Consider the following 14,643-nt stretch of genomic DNA (forward strand, 5'->3'; position numbering starts at 1 on the left):
AATTGGTTTCAAGTACCGTAGTGCATTAAACTCCAGGACACCATAGATGGTAGGGAGTTCCGTCACATTATGTCTATATGTATAAGAGGAGAAACACCTGTGTTTCTAAGGAGACACTCAGAAATGGGAGACTGTCCTAGGTGAGCTGTCACACAGAACTGGCACCCCACACATCCGTGGTCTTAGTCACGGATAAAGGAGAAGTCAGCCTGGCTATGCAGAAAGGAGACAGTAGAAACTTAGACATCTCTGCTGTGACTCTAGATAGAGGAGAGGGAGAAGCTCTGAGAATTTGACCCGTACGCTTCGAGTACCAGGCCTGCAGTCCTGCCACCAGTGTGGTCTGCAAAGGCCTGCAGCAGGGCTTAATCCAGTGTCACGTCAGTGGAGCCCCAAGGTGACTGTTAAAGCAGATGCCAGTCTTTTCTGGGAAGGCTGTATTTTAATCCAGACCCACGCCTCAGTAGCTCCACTGTAAAATAGTATGCTTGTTTCAGAAACTTAATATATGAAAGAAACAAAACCAAAACATAGCTTTAGAATGGATAACATGTAATTCTAGCAAGATGTACTAGTCTTCTGAATTGAAGTGTTTTATATAGCTTCAGAAATAAAGATTGTTATAGGTTAAATATTTCAAACTCGATGACTTAGACATGCTCTCAAGATGTGTTACTGTTTCTGTCAGGATAGCCATGTCACTCTCCCCATTCTCTTCCTTCTCCTGCCTTCCTGCAGTGTTTGTTGATCACTTTCCCTTAGTCTCTACTATGTGTGAGTGACATTTATGACCTTATTTCTCGGCTGAGTAATTGAATGATAAGCTAGACATTGCTTTCATATGTATGTACATTGCTTCTCTTGTGTTGGATTATTTGATTTCTTGTGAATTTTAAGTATGCTGTGCATTTGTCTTAAATAATCTAAAGGCTATTTTACTATCTGTATTAACAAAACGTCCTGGCTCTGATACTGCTGCCCTATATATTTGAGTTGTTCTGTATGTTACTGGTACAGAACAGTACAGAAAGGCAGAACTGTCCACAGAATGAGAGAAGGAAGTTACTGCTGACCTTCCGCTGGACGCAGCACCATCACCACTAATAGTCTCTGACATCTCTTTCTTAGGCTTAAGAGCCTTTTCCCCCAGAAGACAGCAGACATGCCATCAGCCTTTTAGCTTGTTCTTTGGTCGGAAGCACACAAATTACTTCTGGCCAGCTGTCTTATTTTTTGCTTTTGACTAAAAAACAAAATAAAACAAAAAAACCATACAGTAAATCTAGCCAAAATTTTTTTCTCCAAAATTATTGACTACATTAGTAATACTTAATTTTGATCTTTTTGAGTCTCTAATTTCTTTAAAAACAGATCATCTTTTTTCCCTAAATTTTTCCTTTTCAGTTTTTAAAGCACCACCATCACCAAAAAGTACTAGCTCTCAAATCATACTATTGTACTGTTATTTATAATTTTATTTAGTGAAGGATTATTGTTTTATAGAAGGCGATCCTGATATTAAGAAGGTAGCATTTTTTTAGTCCTTATTTTGACCTCTGTATCCAAGGACTCCCTGTCTGCAAGTTCAGTAGGTAACAGAATTAACATCATCCTGCTTCCACCCCAGCACTGGGATTGCAGACATACACCTCTGTTCCTGGTTGTACTTAGTTTTCAGGTGCTGTTAGTCAGATTCTTTTGTTGAGTATATGTCAAATTAAAATTTAATACTTTGTATGTTTGTTCTCTTTTATGACTTTTTTAGAACCTACTGGATTGGTGACGTTTACAAGACAGAGTCTTGAAGATTTTCCAGAATGGGAAAGGTAATAATAAAAACAACGATCAAGCTAGGTGGTGGTGGCACACAGCTTTAATCCCAGCACTCAGGAGGCAGAGGCAGGTGGATCTCTATGGAGCTCCAGGCCAGCCTGGGCTACAGAGCGAGCTAGCTCCAGGACAGCCAGAGCTACACAGCTACCCTGTCTTGAAAAACCAAAAACCAAAAAATCAAAAACAAAACCAAAAAACATCAACCTTAGAATTACAAGGTCTGTTTGATCACAAGAGGATTCTCTTTTACAGCTCTTGGAAAGATGGGTTTTTAACCTTTAATTGCCCTGTATCCAAGGAGTTTCTTCCCATAAATGACTCGTCTTGCTTCTTGTTGTTAGAATGTGTCTTTTAAATAAAATTCTTATCTTTGACTTCGTTTAGACCTGAAACTCAGTTGTTTAGAAATGAGAGTTTTTACATATAAAGATGCTGCTACTAAGGGGAGCATCCATGTTCTCCCTGACACCCCATGCAGTCAATGTTTATATTTTAATGGATTTTCCTCCTAGAGGACAATACAGAGAAACATCTCATTTACTGTTTTAGAATTGGTAGATCAGGAATTTTGAGGTTTGATTTTTCCACATGTATAATTGACAGATTTTGTGGCGTCCCCACGAAATACAGTTGTTCATGTTTTATCTGGAAATGCTGAGGAGAGTAATAGCCAGTCTGAGTTAATCCACATTTGTAAGATCTTAAATACTCTGAAATAGTTAATACATTTCCTAATCTAGAGAAAATTCCCAATGGTTAAAGAAATATGGGCCAGCTTTTTAAATACAGAGAAAGATATGATAACCTTTACTGTGTGCTGTTGCACAAATCCTAATTGGTCTTATAATAAAAACCTGGAGCCAGATATTGGGGTAAATGCTGAAAGATCAGAAAGAGAAAGAAACGAGCCACAGCCACTTCTCAACTTACCAGCTCCTCACCCGAAAGGGGGAGATCCTCAGACTTAAATGCCTCTGAGATCCTGTCTCCTCCCGCCTTATATTCCTTTCTCCATCCAGCCATATCACTTCCTGTCTCAACCTCCCTAGTGCTGGGATTAAAGGTGTGTGCCATCACCACCTGGCTGTTTCTCTTTTAGATTAGATTAATCTCGTGTAGTCCAGGGTGGCCTTGAACTCACAGAGATCTGCCTCTGCCTCCGAGTGCTAGGATTAAAGGTGTGTGCCACCACTGCCTGGCCTCTATGGCAAACTCTGTGGTTGGCTAGCTTTATTTGTTAGAGCATACACAAAATTCCACCACATCGTGTACGTTTTTGTATGTATTTCACGTTAAGAAATACCTCTCTTTTCTGATGTTTTTCATAGTTTGTAGTATTGTTCAGAATTAGTGAAGAAGGAGAATAACTCTTAAGGTAGTTAACTTGAAGGGACTTGTCTACCTAGGTGATGCTTTAGTCCTCACGGATGTTTATTTGTCAGAGAACTTCAACAGGCTGAGTGCGTGATTGAAATGATTCTTAATAGAGAGCAGTGGATGGAAAAACCAACATGAACATGAAGAAGGCATGAGCCAGGAAAGAAGTGTACTTAGAACCATGGCAGTTTGAGATAAAAGCAGTCCAGGAAGCCCACTAGAGTGCCAGTGACTCTACCATCCCTTCAATGGATGGAGACCAAACAGGCTCATTGATGAGAAAGTCATTGTTTTAACACAGTCCAATCCATTCATTGTTAGCTGCTTAGTACCTAACATTGTATTTCACCAAAATCATCTGTCTTCTTTAAGTCCCTTCCTCTATTCTTGGTTATTTTCTTCTGGCCCTACAATTAGTGAATAGGATTTGTAAAGTTCTTCAACATTTGGCCTTTTTTCATACCTTAAAATTGCTTTCTTGACCTCTACTTCTAACATTGATACAAGTTGTATACTAACTCATTTTTGGATCGTAAACTTGCCTTTAACATACCTTGATTTCATGTTTCTCTTAAAATGTGTGGACTAGAACTAAGCATTCTACTGTGTCACCTGTCCAAACTAGAGTAGAAAGCATTCCTTTTCTCTGCTCTTCTTCTGTTCTGAGACACAGGAACTGAGGAATACAGTATGTTTTATTCATGTCACTTTGCTATCAGTTTTTTCTAGATCCTTCACAGTGCTCACTAGCCTGTCACTACCGTAAAGGGCACCCGACGTCACCATGGACAGGTGGAAATGCAGACACTGGTGTGGCTGCTTTGGGAAGGGAACACAGTAACTGTCCCTATGTGAGACCTGTTGTCCCTTTAACTCTGATGGGCACAACCTAACTTGGTAGTTTTTCTAACTTAATTTTACTCTATTGGCGTCTTGTTTGTTTTAGTTGCTTCGGGAGTGAGTTGGGGAATGTAATAACAGTTGGTCTTCCAGGCTCCACAGGACCAGGAAAATGAATGCATTTACAGACAAATGACTCAGCCAGGTGGTGGTGGGGCACACCTTTAATCCCAGCACTCTGAAGGCAGAGGCAGGAGGATTTCTGTTAGTTCAAGGCCAGCCTGGTATACAGAACTAGTTTCCAGACAACCAAGGCTACACAGAGAAACCCTGTCATGAAAAACATAACTAACTAAATAAATGAATGAATGGATGGATGGATGGATGGATGGACGAATGAATAGATGATAGATAGATAGATAGATAGATAGATAGATAGATAGATAGATAGATGAAGAGATAAGGATTCTTGGTACTGCCAAGAGTATGGGACAGCATGGGTGTCATGGAGTTATAGGCTTTCCTGAGTCTGTTTCTAGCATGTTCCAGGTAGCCCTTTGACATTAGCAGGCACTTTAGCCAGGCTTAGTTGATCACATAATCTATATCTTTGATTCTTGGGGGCAAGAATGCAGAGTATTTGCCAAGGCTAAAAGTGGAGAACTATTAGGAGGTTAAAGGATTTGTCTGACAAACCACACCGAGTTTGTAGTCATTCCCTAATTACAGTGAGAACTGGTGCACATGGTTGCCAACTTCAGTTTTGGAGAAATGTTGCCAACCAAAGTAGTCTCGATTGACAGTTCACAGATTTCTGGAGCATGCCTGGTTGTCTTTCTTTTGTATCCTCATAGGCAGTCTCCCTCGGAATAAAATGACTAGGAAACTAGGACAAGGAAAGGAGTTTAAAACCAATCTACTTGCGTTCCATTCCCAGAACCCACATGAGGGAAGGAGAGAACCAGCTCCCACAGTTGTCTTCTACCTGGTACACAAGTATTGAGTGAGCCCACACACAAACACACATGCATACAAGATAAACAAAGTACAATTAAAGTGTTACTACAGAATCAAACCTATAGACTTTCTACAGAAGATTATATAATCTTTTCTAAAAGCATGATATACTGTTAATTTCGATCAATAAGAGGCTACTTGGGTTCAAATCTCACTGCTTTTTATTTACTAACTTGAGTAAATCAATTAAATGCTTTCTTATTTTCTTTTCCATTTGTAAAGTGTGGGTTATTCTAAATGAGTTAATCCAAATAAAGTTTTTAGAATGGAAGTTGTATTAAATGATCTTAATTAAGCTTATCTGTCAGGCTAGAGTTTTGCCACAAATGTTTGTGGGCTCATAAAATTGGGACAGTAAATCTCAGCAATAAATAGCACTTCTAAATTGTGTGTGTGTGTGTGTGTGTGTGTGTGTGTGTGTGTGTGTGTGTACTTTGTGTGCTTATTCATCACCTACTCAAAAACATTATAAGAGTACTATTTAAGGGGTTGGGGATTTAGCTCAGTGGTAGTGCGCTTGCCTGGCAAGCGCAAGGCCCTGGGTTCAGTCCTCAGCCCTGAAATAAAAAATAAATAAATAGAATAAATAAATAGATAGATAGATAGGCCCTGGGTTCAGTCCTCAGCCCTGAAATAAAAAATAAATAAATAGAATAAATAAATAGATAGATAGATAGGCCCTGGGTTCAGTCCTCAGCCCTGAAATAAAAAATAAATAAATAGAATAAATAAATAGATAGATAGATAGATAGATAGATAGATAAATAAATAAATAGATAAATAAAGTGAGTACTATTTAAGTTAGCATCTATATGTTATAGTAGATATAAAATGTTTATTATATCCTAATATAGCTTTTTTATTCAATAAGCAATTGGGGAGGTGAATCTACTAAGAAAAAAAAAATAACATCTTCAAACGTTGTTAATACAATGAAATTATCAACCTAATGTAACACAGGCCAATATCTCAGTAACCATAGTTTATGAAAAAGAAAATAATTGCATCTCCTGAGTAATTACTTAAAATGCTAGGTTTATCTGTCAACAATGTTAATATAAAAATTCCATAGATCGGAATCCCAGTGGCACCCCTCCCTAAACACTAGTTATCAACCTAGTGAAAATAGGGCCCGTCTAAGAACCAAGCAGTTGCAAACTCTAGCATCATAATAAAGTTTCATATATTTTCATTTTTGTCTTGAGAAATTTCTTAACTCAGTTTCATGTAGGGGAAAATAATATTCTGTCTCATTTTAATGCAAATATGCATATTTGAGTGAGAAAAAATTGGGAGAATTAATACCATAATTGTTAATATTTATTTCTGGCTCTTGCGATTGATTCTTGGTGGTTTCATTTGTTTGTTTGTTCATAGTCATTTGTATTTTCAGATTTGTGTGTTGTGAATTAGTTATCTAAGAAAATACTTTCTGTATTCTAGATGTGAAAAACCCCTGACACGATTACATGTCACTTACGAGGGTACCATAGAAGGCAATGGCCGAGGCATGCTACAGGTAGGTAAATATCAGAAGTATATGTATATTTAAGACTTTCTTCTTGCCAGGTTTTTGACAGAAAAGGAAATTTGAAAACTTGTTTGTCTCCTAAATTGATCTAATGCAAAAAAGTATGGGGAAAAACACAGAACAGATCACGTTGACAGCTGTTATTGCCCATGTATGCTCCTGTGCCTCTTACAAAAGCTTTTGACAGAAAGTCCCAAGATCTGGACAGCATCAGTCCTCTTGGTTCAGACATTGACTGTGGATTGACAGAGGACCAAGTTCCCAGGGTATTGTCTTGACAAGCTGTCAGGAGGCAATTTTGTTCCTTTCCTTTAAAGGCTTGTTTTTGTCCCAAATCACGACTAGTTTGATGTTTTTATGCCACCAAAAGCCTTGTTTGGGTATAGGAGGCAGACATCTAGGACTGATTGATAAAACAGACTTCTTTCCCGTGTATAACACTTTCAAAGCACGTGAGGTAGCTATTTGTACGGTCTTTTCTCTATTGAAAAGCAGGTAATCCTGTCTGTTCCTTCATCCTTGCTATCAAGTTGTTACTATTACTACTTCTTTCCAAAATCTGAGAGAAATAATGATTAAGAAGCTAGGCACAGTATTACGTGCCTGTTATCCTAACATTTGAGAGTCTGAGGCAAAAGCTTAATGAGGTCAAAGACGTAAGTTCCAAAGTAGCTAAAGAATTGTATTCTTTCTAGAACAGTCCTTCATGTAGACGTATTTATAAGTCAAATCTAAAAAGAAGCATGCTCTGTTTCCTGTTTATTTTGGGTTCTGTAATACAGGTTCTCACTGTGTTGCTCAGGCTGATCTTGGACTCACTGTGTAATCCAAGGTGCTCTTAACCATATGATCCTCTGTCTCTCTGCCTTCTGAGTGCCAGGGCTATAGGCATGCTCCACATTGTCCAGTTATATTAGTAATTTGTCTATTCTTTATATTTGAAAAAAAGATTTAATTAATCTTATAATTTTTCTTCTACTTAAATAATTTTTCAATGTGCTTAAAAATTGTTCCAAATGAATACCATTTTCTGTTGCATTTCTTCCTTTATACAGTTCTTTCCTGCATTAAAGTGTTGGATAAAGTGGAGGAGGCATAATGTACCTAAGAACTAAGCAAAGCTATTGCTAGTTAGCACTACAGGAATGCTGACCTCTCATTACAGAACAATTCAACAAGGAATCATTTACCAACAGTAAGGGTTGAGATTCTCCCCACTTGCCTGCAATATATTATATATGAAATGTGGGGCCTTGGTAGGTTAAAAGACTACCATAAAGGCTTCTGGCATTATTAATTGCTCTTTCTACCCATTCCACACCTCTCCAGGAGATCAGGGAATATTGTATTGCCGTGCTCCAAAAGCTCATTATGCAGCAAATAAATTATATTATATTGAATGGCAACAACAAAACCTCTGTAAGGAGTGCTATCATTTCTCTCTTTTCATTAAGTCACAATGCAGAAACTGAGTAATCTGAGCAAGTCCTTTAAAGTAAGAGACTTGGAAAATGACTGACTAAAGGTAAAGAGACACTCATGTGCATGTATTCGTGTACTGGAGCAGGTTTCCCACCTGTTATAGAGAGCCCTTTTTAAGAACTTTTGAAAGTACTAGAAGCTTTGGGTTTCTTTCTTTCTTTCTTTCCTTCTTTCTTTCTTTCTTTCTTTCTTTCTTTCTTTCTTTTTTTTAATTAAATTTTTTATTTATTTTACATACCAGCCATAGTTTCCCCTTCCTCCTCTCCTCCCATTCCTTCCCCTTACCTCCCACCTACCCACCCCCCATCCACTCCTCCTCCTTCATTTAGGAAGGGGCAGGCCTTCCATGGGAGTCAACAAAGCATGGCATATCAAGTTGAGGCAGGACAAGCTCTTTCCCCTGCATCAAGGCTGGGTAAGGCAACCCAGCATGGGGAATAGGTTCCCAAAAGCCAGCTCAAGTGCCAGGGGCAGGTCCTGATTCCACTGCTGGGAGCCTCACAGTTAGACCAAGCTACACAACTGTCACACACATGTAGAGGATGTAGGTCAGTCCCATGTAGGTTCCCTAGCTGTTGGTCTAGAGTCTGTGAGCTCCCACGAGCTCAGGTCAGCTGTCCCTGTGGGTTGCCCTGTCATGAGCTTTACCCTCCTGGCTCATACAACCCCCTCCTCCCTCTCTTCAACAGGACTCAGTGCTTGGCTGTGGATCTCTGCATCTATTTCCATCAGTTACTGGACAATTAGGGTAGTCACCAATCTGATTACAGGAGATAGCCAGTTCAGGCACCCTCTCCACTATTGCTAGGAGTCTTAGCTGGGGTCATCCTTGTGGATTCCTGAGAGTTTCTCTGGCACCAGCTTTCTCCCTAACCCCCAAATGCCACCCCACCTCTCATCAAGACATCTCTTTCATTACTCTCCTCTCTCCAGACTCACAATAGGATCCCTCATGTTCCCATTCCCTCATCATTCATTCCCCTTCCCCACCCAGTTTACCCAGGAGATCTCTTCTGTTTCCCCTTCCTAGGGAAATTGATGCATCCCTCTTTGGGCCTTCCTTGTTGTCTAGCCTCTCTGAGGCTGTGGATTGTAGCCTGGATATTCTTTACTTTACACCTAATATCCACTTGTGAATGAGTAATACCATGTTTGCTTTCTGGGTCTGGGTTACCTCACTCAGGTTGATTTTTTTTTTTTTTTTTTAGTTCCATCCATTTGCCTGCAAATTTCAAATTTCATGTCATTGTTTGTTTGTTTGTTTTTTACCACTGAGTGTACTCCATTGTGTAAGTGTACCACATTTTCCTTATCCATTCTTCAGTTGAGGGGCATCTAGGTTGTTTCCAGATTCTGGTTATTATGAGTAACACTGCTATGTATCTATCTAGTTGAACAAGTGTCCTTGTGGTATGATTGAGCATCCTTTGGGTATATGCCCCAGATTGCTATAGCTGGGTCTTGAGGTAGATTGATTCCCAATTTTCTGAGAAACCACCATATCGATTTCCAAAGTGACTGTACAAGTTTGCATTCCTACCAGCAATGGAGGAGTGTTCCTCTTGCTCTCCAACGTAAATTGTTATTAGTGGTTTTTTTTGTTTTTTTGTTTTTTGTTTTTTTGTTTTGGTTTTTGGTTTTTTTGAGACAGGGTTTCTCTATGTAGCTTGCGCCTTTCCTGGAACTCACTTGGTAGTCCAGGCTGGCCTCGAACTCACAGAGATCCGCCTGGCTCTGCCTCCCAAGTGCTGGGATTAAAGGCGTGTGCCGCCACCACCGCCCGGCCTGTTATTAGTGTTTTTGATCCTAGCCATTCTGACAGTTGTTAAGATGGTATCTCAGAGTCATTTTTATTTGCATTCCCCTGATAGCAAAGGATGTTGAACACTTCTTTAAGTGTATCTCAGCCATTTGAGATTCTTCTGTTGAGAATTCTCTGTTTAGATCTGTAACCCATGTTTTAATTGGATTATTTGATATTTTGCTGTCTAGTTTCTTGAGTTCTTTATATATTTTGGAGATCAGCCCTCTGTCAGATGTGGAGTTGGTGAAGATCTTTTCCCACTCTCTAGGCTGCCGTTTTGTCTTATTTACCATGTCCTTTGCCTTACAGAAGCTTTTCAGTTTCAGGAGATCACATTTATTAATTGTTTATCTCAGTGTCTGTGCTACTGGTGTTATATTCAGGAAGTTGTCTCCTATGCCAAGGCATTCAAGGCTACTTCCCACTTTCTCTTCTATCAGGTTCAGTGTGACTGGATTTATGTTATGGTCTCTGATCCACTTGGGCCTGAGTTTTGTGCATGGTGACAGATATGGATCTATTTGCAGTCTTCTACATGCCGACATCCAGTTATGCCAGCACCTTTTGTTGAAGATGCTTTCTATTTTTTTATTGTATAATTTTGGCTTCTTTGTCAAAAATCGGGTATTCATCGGTGTGTGGATTTACATCTGAGTCTTTGATTCAATTCCATTGGTCCATATGTCTGTTTTTATGCCAATACCATGCATTTTTATTACTATAGCTCTATAGTAGAGCTTGAAGTCAGGGATCATGATGCCTCCAGAAGTTCCTTTATTATGCAGGATTATTTTAGCTATCTAAGGTTTTTTGTTTCTCCATACAAAATTGAGTATTGTTCTTTTGAGGTCTCTGAAGAATTGTGTTGAAATTTTGATGGGGATTGCATTGAATCTGTAGATTGCTTTTTGGTAAGATTGCCATTTTTACTATGTTAATCCTACCGATCCATGAGTATGGGAAATCTTTCCATTTTCTGATCTATTCAATATAGCACTCGAATTTCTAGCTAGAGCAATTAAGACAACAAAAAGAGATCTTTTTCTTTTTTAAGCTCTTCCTTTAACAGTGTATTTCTATGTCCACCTTTCAAGTAATGACTGTCGTTGGTCTTTTTGTCAAAGAGTGAACAGTAATATCATGTGGTGTGTTTCTCATGATTATTATCAAATAGTATACAAGTTTGATAAATCATATCTTTTATTTCAGTTATGTACCTGATTCCAATAAAAATCAAGTTATAATGATCTCAAACCCTGTTTGTATTCATAGAAATATTACAATGATGGGCTTGTAGTTAGTTTTTCATTTCTCAAATGACTGTCCATTTCATTTTTGGAATTTCTAGGCCTCTTCTCTTTCCTATACTCTACCACTTGAGGCCTAACAGTTATTCAGTAGTTATCTAGCTACCCTCTTTGCTTTAATTTTACATACCTTCAGTGTTTTCTTGAAACTAAAACTCTGCCCTGAGTTATCTTAATAAAACACTAGTCCAACTTGCTAAATGAATCTTTACCAGAACCTCAAGATTGGAGTAAAAACCTCTCTATACCCCAGACCACCTTATCACCATCTGGACCCTCCCATGTGACGTCCTCTGCTTGCAGAAATAGTGGGGACACTGTTTATAGTCCTCTCCAGCAGTTGTTCACATGGTTTTCGAAAGTTCCCCTAGCCTGCTGGCCAGCTCAGGACTGACGGCTGCTTTCTTTCGAAAGCTGCATTGCCCTCCTCTGTGCTCAGCTCTGTACTCATTCCATTATTGAGATATATATGAGAAATAATTATTCTGGATTTTTCATTTCAGTAGTACTCTGGAGCGCAAACCCAAATATGTGGTTTCCTATATATTCATTTCAATAATTTGTCTATAGTATGTTTCAGTATTTTCCAAGATCTTATGGGTAAAATAAGAATATGTTACCCTTTATTAATTTTGTCTTTTCATATTTTTTTGCTACACATAAAATTTATATTCTTGTCTACTCCTCTATAAAATTGGCTTCATAGTTTCATTCCACTGCTTTAGAAAATATGAACAAGATTTGGAGAGACCTCACATTTTATAATAATTGAAAAACTTCTTAGAATTTGTAATAAACTGTTTTACTTGTGTGTTTGACTGTGTATATATAACTTGTGTACATCTATGTAATCTAACTCTTTAGAATAATCTAAACAATCTAATTACAGACATAATCACTGTTTCTAAAACTGAAATAATGTGGCAGATTGACTTGTGTTCCTTTGAGGATCAAGACTCTTTAGTGAGGAATCAGACTCTCGTGGCATAGAGCACTTAACCCATACCCTGAAACAGGAACAAAACTGCTGATATAGACTTACAGACTAAATTACAAATATTAATGGAGTTAAATATTTGTTCTTATATTAGATTTTTATTTCCCCCTGCCATTGGGTATATTTTTGAAAATAGTTGGTAGTATTCATGCAACTTGGGGCTTGGGGTTTAATTTGGAACAAAAATTATCCCTTTATTCTTCCACAGAAGAAAAGTAACTACTAAAAATCTTAAACGTTTGATTGTTTGAAAGTCACTTAAAATACACAAAGAGAGGTTGAATAATAGATGTGGGAAAGTGACCCTGAGACCTCAGAGCAGGACTAATCTTGACTTATAACTAGAAAGACCCAGATAAGGTTTTTAATTAATATTTTATCTGAAAGCTCCACTTTCCAGGTTCCTTAGGAACTATTGGGGCCTAAAGAACTATGCAGAGTTGTTAGCTGTGCTCAGATGGAAGAAATGTAAGCAGCTGTAGTCACTCCTTAGGAAGATCTGGGGGCTGGTTCACAGGAGAGAGATTTGATCCCGTAGAGTGTGCGTTTCTTTGTGATGTCTGCAAGCGTTTTAGACACTGTTTAATACACTACATTTTTTTCTAATAGGTGGATTTTGCAAATCGTTTTGTTGGAGGTGGTGTAACTGGTGCAGGACTTGTACAAGAAGAAATCCGCTTTTTAATCAATCCTGAGTTGATTGTTTCACGGCTCTTCACTGAGGTGCTGGATCACAATGAGTGTCTTATTATCACAGGTTAGTGTCTGTGTGTCTTCGTGACAGGGTAGTTTTCCTCATCTTGAATCCCCAAAAGCTGCCCAATCAAGACTTTTCTCTTCCATGAGCATTAGACCCAATATTTTGTTTTTATTGCATTTTCTTTATTTATTGGGAGAAGGGGCACTTGCATGCCCCAGCTCATGTGGAGGTCAGAGGACAACTTGGGGGTATTGTTTCTCTCCTCCTATAATATGGGAGGGATTGAATTCAGGTCATAAGACTTGATGGCAAGCACCTCTGTTCACTGATCCATCTTGCTGGCCCTAGACCTAGTAGTTTAAATTTATTATTTATATTTTTTTCATTGTTGTGATCTTATTTTCTTAAAATGTCTTGAGTAGTAACACATTGTATCTCCCATCTTATTGGAATATCCAAGTGGTACCTTTCATTTGATTAACTAAAAGAACATACCTACAGGAAGCCAAAACATTATTTCATCAGTTACTGGATCTTTATTTTCGAAGCCTATAAAACTGAATTTTGTTTCTGTTGTTGCTTTGAGATTAGTATAGGCAACTGTAGTTCCTTGAGTGGGAGAATTTGGATTATTGTTATTAAAAAGTCCCCTGTGACTTGTATTAGACATACATAAAACTTAAGGTACATTCAGAGAGGTGCATGATAAAGTCAAGCCTGAGCTCCAGTCTTGATGTCGCACTCTTGACCTCTGATAACTTTCAGACAACCTTCAAGAGAATATCTGATTTTCCCTTTGTTTCTCTCTTAGGAGTCTTTCAGTTTTATTATAATTTCTCTGGGTATGGATCTCATTGATTTTACTTTACTTGGAATTCATTGAGCTTCTGGAATGCTTAGATTTATTTTGTCATCAGATGTATTAACTAGTTGGCCCTTTTTTTTTTTTTTTTTTTTTTTTTTTTTTTTGGTTTTTTGAGACAGGGTTTCTCTGTGTAGCTTTGGAGCCTGTCCTGGAACTCACTCTGTAGCCCAGGCTGGCCTCGAACTCACAGAGATCCGCCTGGCTCTGCCCACCCCCCCCCCCCACCCCCCCACCCCCCCGTGCTGGAATTAAAGGTGTGTGCCACCATCGCCTGGCCCTTCTGTCTTTTATTTAATGTGTGTTTGTGTTGCGCAGGAACAGATGTAAGGGCTGCATTTACATGTGTACTCCTATGCATGTGGAGGCTGGAGGACCTCAGATGCTATCCTCAGGAACACTTTCTGACAGGCTTTTATTGATCTGGGGCTCACTCACCCATTGGCTAGTCCGCCTGGCCAGTCAGCCTCTGAAATCCGTCTGTCCCTTCTCAGCACCAGGATTACAGGCACATACCACCATACTTGGCATTTTTATAGGGGTTCTGGGGACCAGAGTCAGGAGCCCTTCCTAGCAAGCTCTTTACCAGCTGAGCCAGACCCTAGCCCTAGGGCCTTATGTCTTAAAATATTCTTTCCTCTCCAAATAGTGCAGATGATGACACTTGGTGGTGTGCTAGTCTCTGAACCTCTGTTCATTTTCTTCATTACTTATGCTTTCTCTTCCTCAGAGTCAATTGATTTTTGATCTGTTTCACTGATTCATTTACCTGCTCTCAAATTAATCTTCTCTTAAATTTTTCTAGCAGATTTTTTATTTCTACTATTATACTTTTCAATTCAAGAATTTCTTTTCTGCCCCCCCATTTGTCTCTATATTAATATGTCTTTTTA

At 38.7% G+C, this 14,643-nt stretch overlaps 1 protein-coding gene across 4 annotated transcripts in view; it reads left to right on the forward strand.

Moving 5' to 3' along the window:
* The window catches only part of Parg (poly(ADP-ribose) glycohydrolase), a 108,667-nt gene that overhangs the window by 62,053 nt on the left and 31,971 nt on the right, over positions 1–14,643 (forward strand). For all 4 annotated transcript variants that reach the window (XM_059274112.1, XM_059274110.1, XM_059274109.1 and 1 more), the window contains 3 exons: positions 1,766–1,826; positions 6,511–6,586; positions 12,798–12,945. In XM_059274112.1, coding sequence (XP_059130095.1) covers positions 1,766–1,826; positions 6,511–6,586; positions 12,798–12,945 — 285 coding nt within the window. The remainder of the gene's footprint in view (positions 1–1,765; positions 1,827–6,510; positions 6,587–12,797; positions 12,946–14,643) is intronic.

This window comes from Peromyscus eremicus, chromosome 9 (assembly GCF_949786415.1).
Source record: "Peromyscus eremicus chromosome 9, PerEre_H2_v1, whole genome shotgun sequence".
Classification (NCBI taxonomy): Eukaryota; Metazoa; Chordata; class Mammalia; order Rodentia; family Cricetidae; genus Peromyscus; species Peromyscus eremicus.